We start from the raw sequence: 10,066 nt of genomic DNA on the forward strand, positions 1-10,066 counted from the left end.
CTCGAAATTGGGAAATCAGCCTCTGATTGATCCAAGCGCTTGCTCCATACTGTTAGTAAGTATGGCAATTCATTTTAGGATAATTAAAGTTATAGGTAATAATAGTATGCAAATTTCAATTATGCAGATTCATTGTTATGCGAAATAAGAATTATGCATTTTTAATATTATGCTTATTCAATGTTATGAACAATTATGTTATGCCAAATCTGTTATGCGAATTCATATTATGCGAATTAATGATAGGCGAAATAGAGGGCACCCGATCTGTACATATTAAAGTAAGTAGGGAAGAAAACCGCCATGCTGAAGTGTATTTGTGCATGCCACGTCTGGTCTGTCGCATGCATGGTGAGACGACTTGGACGCCTTTATGAGTGACTGCATGGCCGGAAAAATAACACCAGAGGGAGTTGAGGAAATCAAGGGGAAAGGCCTTTGCCCAGCAGTAGGGCACTATAATGGGATAATTAAAAAAATCTGTACCAGTTTAATTTTAATCTATTTTTAAGAAATTTTCCTACTAAAATGTAGATTCTAGCGAAAAAACGTACCTAGGTTTTTCCAGTTGAACATTATTTTTAGCTGCAAGCCACTATTTACGATTTAATCGATTTAAATAAAACTTGCCTTAAATAAAACATCGGGCCGTCCCTATCGCACTTACAAATAGTGCGATAGGGACGGCCTGATATTTTTATCATTTATCGCGCGACCATAATTGCCTGCCTGCTGTCTATAAGGCTGTCCTTTTGTCCTTCGTCCACATTAGAGATGGGCCGAATATTCGGTAAATATTCGGTATTCGGCATATTTAGTTAATCCCAAACTGGCGGCGCGGCAACGCAACGCAGAATTTTTGCGGTGCGTCGCCGCAACGCGCCCATGTGGCCAGGCCCTTACATCCACAAATTTCATATACCTATACCATAGATCAAGCAAGGCCTGAGACAAATTTCCATTTACAGGAAAGTAGCAATTTAGCGCAAAATCTGACACGCTCGGCCCCTATACAAAATAGATGCTCTTGTTTCTTCTATCTAAATATAGTTCTGTGGTTACATCTTACCCATGCATAAATTATAATATATTCTCACCTTTCACTGACATATCTCCATGTTTATTACAGAAAAGTGCACGAATTCGAGTCCGTGGCGGAACTTTACAAGTGGAGTTCATCGGCCTTCTACTTACATAACATTAAGACCCCGATGGTTTTCGTCAACGCGCGCGACGACCCCATAGTACCTGAACCGCTCTTACCTCTCATCAGAGAGTTTGCTAGTAAGTATTTCTAATGTTTCCCGTGGCGGTTAAGAATTTCATCACCACCTGTGGGTGTCGTAGAAGTCTACTATGGGATACGGGTTATATTGCGGCGTAGGCGAGAGGCTGGCAACCTGTCACTACAATGTCACAATTTAGTTACGTTTTCTTGCAGCCCCTTTTTTGCCCAGAGTGGCACTGAAAGTCTGAAACTTGAGTTGTTCGCTGTAGGGATACAGGCGTGATTGTATGTATGTATTTCTAATGTCTAAGCAATTTTTTTTTATGTGCCAAGTGTGCTAAACAGATAGGAAGAAGCCTGACAAGAGAAAAGGGGAGTGGAGGTTCTAAAAGTTAAATAGCAATTTTGTGTGATGGACGACCCTTACTCGTCTAGCCTACTATTATGATTATGCTATTATCCTATTCGAATTTCCATACTTCTTAAAACGTAGCAGGCTGATGATGGCAGGAAGATGTGGTGATAAGTGATAAAAGTAGAACCATGATGCAGGATAGATTAAACACGCGGTGTGGTTTTATCCAGACGGATTACTTGCTTCTATCGTAGTTATCATCAGTAATCCATTAATCAGTAATCTTTATTTGCAAACCATGGTACATTTCCTCTTTTAGTCATTATCAGATATAAAAACATCTGTGACTCAACAGTTACATATTAGCCGTCGAACAATCTAGGAATTTGAGTCATCGATAAAGTGTGAAGTGCCAAATATGCTAGACAGACGGAATTATAAACAGTGAGAGAGGTATAACACTTTAAGTTCTCGCGCTTTGTACACATATTTAAAGTCACATACAGGTCGAACGCGATTAATTAACATTATTTTACCTTTTTTCCCAACGTAAAAACCGTAAACCGCAACCGTGCAACCTGGCCGTGGTCGCGGAAGACTGACGTCCCAGCAAAGTGTCACCGGAGATGTAAACACCACAAAACTACCCGATATTAATTTATATAAATGTTCGGGGTAGACAAATAAATATAATCTACCCGCTTTTAGTTCATGTTTATTTCCCACCGCACGACACACAGCACTCACAACATCCGCGCACTGGTCCGAAGATAGATCTTTTGGTTTGAACATTTGAATCACTGGTCCCCATGTTGGCGATAATCTATAACCGTCTTCCCTGTTAAAGTTTTTAGGATATTTTTTAATTTCGATCGCCTCCCTCACAATCCGGGATAAAAGGTAAAATAATGTTAATTAATCGCGTTCGACCTGTATGTGACTTTAAATAAGTGAGAGAGGTGTTGAAATATATCAATAAAGAATGTTCACGTTGGGACTATTTATTTTGATTTTTTAAATATTCCAACTTTCTTCAAATAATAACTGTAACACCCGTCACCCTTTGCAACAATTTACGTTTATAAGCTGTTTACTTTGCCTAATTTAATAGTAATTCAAATGTTCTAAGCTGAACGCGATAGTACTAAAAGGTTATTACTTATCCCTTAGATGATATGGTACATACCAAAAACGATACTATCAAAATTATACAACTGTCTACATACTTAGACATCAGATTGATGTCAAAATGAGACTTGATCATCTGTGTAAGTAAGTTTAAAATTGACATAGACTTCAATTCTTCTTAAATAATTTTGCAAGTAAAACGGAGTATACGATACCATGCATCTATGGGTTAATACTGTTAATAGTAGGTAGTAGATGGTAACAAGAAGTGTAAACTTACAACATGATTTCCTCCAGGTTCCCACGACAAAACAATGTTCCTGGAGCTCGCCCACGGCGGGCACCTCGGCTTCTACGAGGGCGGGCTCGTCTACGCCAACCCCGTCACGTGGCTCGACCGCGCGCTGGTCGGGCTCGCCGGCGGCCTGCTCATGGCGCACAACAAGTGCTCCTCCATGGAGTCCATCTCCGACCCCGTCTCAGACGAGGAACCCGACCTCATCAAGTCGGCCACCATCGTCTATAGAGACCCTTTGGACAAAACGCCCATCAAAACATAGACCATATTTGCCTCAGGTTTTACATGTGTTTGACGACGCGCCAGCTATCAAATGTTTGAGGCGCGCTTGTGGAAAGCTTTTTGAAGGTATTTACTGTCTTAGGTTAGGATAAGTTGCCATGGACCAAGTAAACAGAAAAGTTTTTAGCAGGTCTAGAATAAATAAATGTTGCGGCTGCCAGGCAGGCAAGCACGGTTGCGCGATAAACGATATAACGTCATCAGGCCGTCCTTTTCACACGATTTGTAAGTGCGATAGGGGCGCACCGATGCGGTAAAGTTTATCCAACTAGTGTGCTACGCCCGTGGAACAATAGTAGAACAGTAGGAAGAAATCTGCAGGCACTGACTCACTGTAAGATTAGATGATCTCACAGCAGACTGTAGTACTCACTCTACAAACCACTATACCTATCATGTATGAAGGTTTTACAAAACTATCTCTACCCGAATATAATTTATGTATAAAAATACTGTTTCCTTGGTCCATGGAATTTTGTACGCTACGTCCGTGCAATAGGTACAGGGATGAAACCTGACATTAGGGTAGTTCTGCCAGCGTTTCAATCCGATTTCAGTTGCTAGTCGCATAATAAAATTAAACATGTCCTGTTTTTCCGGCTAACCTTTTTGCCACTGATATTCCAACCTATAGTCTGTCTAAACTAACTCTACCACCATTTGGATATAACCAAATTAATGAGTGTTATTATAAAGATCAAGTTTTTGTACGACTATAATGATGAGGCTGATGTGGTGTAGGCGAGAGGCTGGCAACGTGTCAATGCAATGCCACAGTTTCGTTTTCTTTTAACCCCTTATTTGCCAAGAGTGGCCCTGAAGCTTTAGTAGTTTCGTGTGCTCTGCCTACCCCTTTATGGGATACAGGCGTGATTGTATGTATGTATGTATAATGATAAGACTTTGGTATTGCAAATGGCTTGCAGAGTTAGATTGGTTCGACTCAACACGATAATGATTAATAATGCGACCAGAAAACTAAAAGAGGTTGAAACCCTGCCAGAACGACGTAATAATAACCAAATAACCACATAGAAATTACTAAAATTAAAACGAGTCGAATGAAATTGTGAGTGTGATACGTGTACCAGTTATCGTCAAGTATTGATAAATTCCATGTTATGGCATTTCGCTGAATAATCTCAAATAACCCATTCCATACAAATCGAACTGCAGCGGTTAGCTTGGTTTTCAATATTGTGATATTTTATATTTAGATGTAGAAGAAATTTGCAATTATATTATTGAAGTGAAGGAAAAATTGATGCGATTTTTTATACATAGATATAGTTTCAAATAAAATGTGGTGTGCAATGCAATGATTTATATTTATGTTGAGTGTTAGTATTTTCTAAATGTTTAAAAATATGCACAACTGTATTTGCACTAGGTACTTATGAAAGATATGTTTTATTGCTTATTTTAAACGATGAGTTTAATTTTCCGAGTAGATTTAGAATTACTTTTAAATCGCTTCAAATTAGACTCAATGTATAGCATTTCTTATAGTCACCAAACTCAAATTGATTTTATATTGTAAATTTTTTTAACTTTTGACATATTAACAGTTTATAGTATGTAAAGGTAAAGCACAAATACTACAAAGCGTTAATTTATTTCACAACTATCGCGTTAACCATCTTTATTCAAACCGAAGAGTGCAAATAATTTGTAAGAAAACTGGAAGTTGTGAACTAAATTACTATGCGGTGTAGCATTTCATTCAGGGACGGATTCTGTACCAGGATCGCCGAAATGTGTATTTATTTATTGTATGTATTATTGTTTACATTCACAAAATACTTAATGGTCGATCACGGAGGTTTGCGAGAATGTGTAATTTAAGGAGAAAGGTCTCAAAAATGGTCGGTGTCTGGTATCCTCGTAAGACCCACCATAGTTTTCGTATTTTGAATGTGAACCTTGTTCTACATATAAATAAATTGGTATTTCGTTTGTTTCAAAACGCTATGAAATGCTACTTTATTTGGTTCATGAAAGATTCAAATTAGAGTGTAACAACTATGGATGAATGGGACGTAGGGACTGCCCAATGCATGCAATGCTTCATCTGCAATATGGTCGAATTTCTATTGGAATTTTAGATTGAAACATTAACCTTGAAGTGGACCACATATGACTTCTGCGTGGCTAAACTATTATTATTTATTATTGAGTATTCAAATTTAAGCCAGTCTTTAATTCGGCCTTGATTTTTTCTAGAGGTTAGTATGTGTTCTTATCAGTGTCATTTAAAATATATTGCTAGATATGTACTAGTTATTTTATAGCTGGGTGTTTCGAATGTGTGTTATTGTTATGTCTTGCCAGTGTAAGAAGGATGAAGTAGCAATTTCGCATTCCTTATTAATGGCAGCAGTGAGACTGTTGTCATTAATAAAGTTATACTTAAAATATTAACTCTAAACAATAATTAGGTGACCGGCATCAGAAGTCATCGATATGGAATCCAAAAGTATTTGTTGAACTTTTGTCAACTCATGTGCAAATGTCGGACACATAGCTCACCTTTCTGATTTTGGCTACGAGTCAATAAAAACTGCCTTAAACATAAAATATGACCTCGAAATTTTTGCGCTCCTGGTTGCTTCCTAAAGGAACACGGGTTTGCTATCGTAAATTGCGGAATATGCCTTTGACTTTTACGTCCGGTTTTATGATATTTTGTTTGTGATACCAACTATTTCCATCTGATCTCAAAAGCCAAGGGTCGATAGATTTTTAGTATGTGATGTGAAACATCGACAATAGAAGACATACCAACTTTAGAATGGCTAGTTTATGTATGGCACGATACTTGGATTATATAAAGTACAATATTGAGCTGTGTTTATGCAATATTTTAGTTTGGTTTTCTAAAGTAAAAGCCGAGGAAGTAAAATGATTATTATCTACCTATAACGAAAAATGTAGTGTTAGGATATTCGGGCATTGAAATTGTGGTTCTAAGGCTTCCTACTTTAGAAAATTGTACTGATACATAATAATATATTGAAACAAATATGTATGTAGGTGTAATTGTTTCCTTTTTCAATAAATATGAGTGTCTTAAATGATTGAAAATCAAAAAATTCTTCGTATAGAAAAGCTTGCTGGTGCTTTCATGAAACAATACGTCGTTTACAAAAATGATTGTATATTTGTAATGTTGTTAAAGTTTTAATGAAGAATATCGGCAACAATATTTATTGTTTTCTTTTTATTAATGTAGAGGACCTACTAGGGCCGATTAATTCATCAAATTATGTTGGTACTTCTTATTGCCTTAGGGAAAACCTAAGGTCATAACAACGTGTCTGAGAATTCTGAGCTTGATTTTGAAATTGTCGGCCTTTGTAGAATATACCTTGTGTTATGTAAAATTGTTAGGTACTGAGCTAGTCTCCCTAGAAGCATAAATGCTAAGATTAAGCATCAAAAAACTAAATGTATTGGAGAATGTCTCCATTAAATATATGGGAGCGGCGAAGGCGCTCACAAATATCTGTACACGCCTCTATTTTCAAGGCATTACAGTGTGTTCATATATTAATTAACACTTCGGCAGCTCCGATATTTCTGACGGCATCTGTACGAGTCAGGTATACAATACATATCTACTTGGGAATTGATTGGAATAGGCAACTTGTTTACAGACAAACCTAAAGCGTTTAAATAATTATGAATAAAAACCGTTCATATTGAGATTTTAATGTCTACGCTAGAAGACACATCCCGTGGAAAAAGTACAATATCAATATTTGTGGCTATTCATCACAGTAGGGTCCCTATGCTGCAAGAGCAATATAAGCATAATTTTTCAGCTGTAATCGGAACTTATTGCAGATAGGTAGAGCATAATCAAATAAGGACCTTTCTGTGATTGCAAGCCACTTTTCTATATGAGCACATTAGCACAGAAAAAGACCAGTAATAAATGTAATAACTACTATTGTTTGTTAGAAGAGTTACTACTGGTCTTATACTGACATAAGTTATTTTATTATATTTATGAAAGGCATCTCTATATCGCTAATTATCATTATCTTGTTGCCTAAAAGTGTAGGTTTTTTATAATTATGACATGCACAATAATTGTTTAGATTTTGCCTTCTACGTTGTAATTGATGGAGCTTACTGTGTTCAGCCACGAAAGTGGTTAGTAACAATTGTTTATTTATTTGTGAGTTTTGAATGTGAATATTAAAACAGTATTATAAAACAATACGAACTCGGGACTTTCATTCATTACTCCAGGTTCTCACGCAACCCGTATTCCGTTTAGTATTTTATACCGATGCCGCCCCGGATTACCCTAGAGTACAGGCAAAAAAGGAGTAGAAAGGGAACTAATTATTTTTTATCATAGCAACACTTACTGTCCTCATACAAAGCGACTCAATAGTTGCCACATGCAAAATGTTTACATAGACGAGCCCCATTATTTTCTACTCTTGCCGGGCTGTAAATAACGTTTTCTCAAACATGCAATGAAATATTGTCTTTACGTTCCTTAAAATGGGCTGGGAAGTATCGCTTTTTGGGCGCAACAACTCGAGAGGACTGTAAAGGGATTTCATATTATTTTTCAGGCCTAGGCCTGCAAAGTAACTTTTTTTATAAAATATTGTCCTTCAGAGCATTTTTTTTAATTTCATTGTATGTTTGAGAAAAGCACTATACATGCCTCGGCGTGAAAACGGATTCCCGGCCTCGTATCCCTATCCCCACTTGGCCGGAAATCCTCATTTTCCCGGCCTCTGATGTAATGTACTATTTGGAACAGATTTTTCACCACACCCACTGCTAAAGACTTCGCTATTCGGAAACGAATTGCAAAATTGTATTACATCCACAAGAGTGCATGCAAAGTAATTTCATACAAATTTTAACTTGATATTTTGAGCTGGCTGGTAGAATTTACCCAAAAAAACCTTAATGATGATTTTGAATCATAAATCCATACTTAATATTATAAATGGGAAAGTGTGTGTGTCTGTTTGTTTGTCCGTCTTTCACGGCAAAACGGAGCGACGAATTGACGTGATTTTTAATGAAGGCATGTTGAAGGGATGGAGAGTGACATAGGCTACTTTTTGTTTCTTTCTAGCGCAAGCGAAGCCGCGGGCAAAAGCTAGTATATAATAATTTGATAGATTTGATAGAGCTTGATGTTGCAAAGTCAGTAAGTATTTTGTTGGTGTGGTGAAAAATTTTGTTTCACTCGGCGGCAAAGTTTGTTTAACCCTCGTGCCTTGAAACCCTCGCAACGCTTAAGATTCCACTTTTTGAAACACTCGCTACACTCGCGGTTCAATGTTGGAATCTGTCGCTTGCTCCAGTTACAATATTGGCACAACAATTTTGCCTCCTTGTAAAACAAATAGGTAACTATTTTCATAGACGATGTGAAATGAAGAAAAAAATAGTTTCCACCTCGGGCGTCAATACCAAAATCCCTCACTAAGTTTAGGATTTTATTTTAGAATCTCTCGTTAGGCTTTGAATTAAGTTTACGCTCTCGTCATATGTAATTTTGCTCCTTTGTGACATAACATTATCTAATACATATTTGTGTGGTCCCTCGATTTTATAGTACGAATCAGTTAAAAAGCAACTATCATGAATTCATGATAGTAATAAGGTTCAAATCCATAAAAAACCCTTTCGGAGATAACACTTTTTGTCATCTTCAAAAAGTTACCTGCATACTGCAAACTGCTGTATAGTTGCTTTTTAACTACACTGAGACTTTAACGCGTATATACCTATTAGTCCGTTGCTTCTGGAAAGTTATGTATGAAAATATTGGCATAATTAATGGAAGATTTTTTTTGATTGGGATATGTACATTACAGGCCGAAGTTATTTTTCATCAACCCTCCCCCCTCTTCCCCCCCTTAAATAGCCGAAAATGCGGTTTTTCGCGATTTCTGACACAACCGTGTAGGAAAAAAGTAATCCTTGATAAATTTACTACAAATCGTTCATTGACACTTTGGTTCTAGCACTTATAGGTTTCGCGTGATCCATCACGAAAGTTGGTCCTTTACTGCAATTTTCTTTAGTTAATGTTAAGTTTTCTCCCAAATTGCTTACGAAATCTGTTTGATATTACTAAAATATTATAAACTGAAAATGAATTTCAGGGGGAAAAATCACTGCCATGGGTGGGACTTGAACTCACGGCTACTGGATTGATACTCCAGGGCTCTACCAACAGCTACCAAAAGCTCATCCCCAGTCATAGATACACTATATAGATCAATGGTACTCCTAGCGACTACTACCGTGAAAATATTACGTCTTAAATAGTTACTGGAATTCCAAGACATATTGGAAATTCCACCCATGGTAGTGATTTTTCCCCCTTAATTTTATTTTAGTCATGAGTTACAATATTTTAGTTATATCAAACAAATTTCGACGATTTCGTATGCATTTTGGGCGAAAACTTAACATTCACTAAAGAAGCTTGCAGCAAAGGACCAACTTTCGTGACGGATCACGCGTAAACTATAAGTGCTAGAACCAAAGTGTTAATGAATGATTTGTAGTAAATTTATTAAGGATTACTTCGTTCCTACGCGCTTTTTCTGTATCTTCAACAGTTTTGTCAGAAATCGAGAAAAACCGCATTTTCGGCACTTTAAGGGAGGGTAGAGGGGTGACGCAGAGGAGGGAGGAGTGGGGAGGGTTGATGAAAAATAACTTCGGTCTATAACGTACATATTTCAATTTAAAAAAACCTTCCATTAATTATGCCGTAATTTTA

The 10,066-nt window shown here is 37.0% G+C and overlaps 1 protein-coding gene across 1 annotated transcript in view; it reads left to right on the forward strand.

Moving 5' to 3' along the window:
- The window catches only part of LOC125227015 (abhydrolase domain-containing protein 2), a 38,493-nt gene extending 30,971 nt beyond the window's left edge, over positions 1-7,522 (forward strand). The window contains exons 6-7 of the mRNA XM_048131205.1: positions 1,130-1,284; positions 3,009-7,522. Coding sequence (XP_047987162.1) covers positions 1,130-1,284; positions 3,009-3,271 — 418 coding nt within the window. The 3' untranslated portion in view covers positions 3,272-7,522. The remainder of the gene's footprint in view (positions 1-1,129; positions 1,285-3,008) is intronic.
- Positions 7,523-10,066: the final 2,544 nt, after the last annotated feature.

Source organism: Leguminivora glycinivorella, chromosome 6 (genome assembly GCF_023078275.1).
Source record: "Leguminivora glycinivorella isolate SPB_JAAS2020 chromosome 6, LegGlyc_1.1, whole genome shotgun sequence".
Taxonomy (NCBI): domain Eukaryota; kingdom Metazoa; phylum Arthropoda; class Insecta; order Lepidoptera; family Tortricidae; genus Leguminivora; species Leguminivora glycinivorella.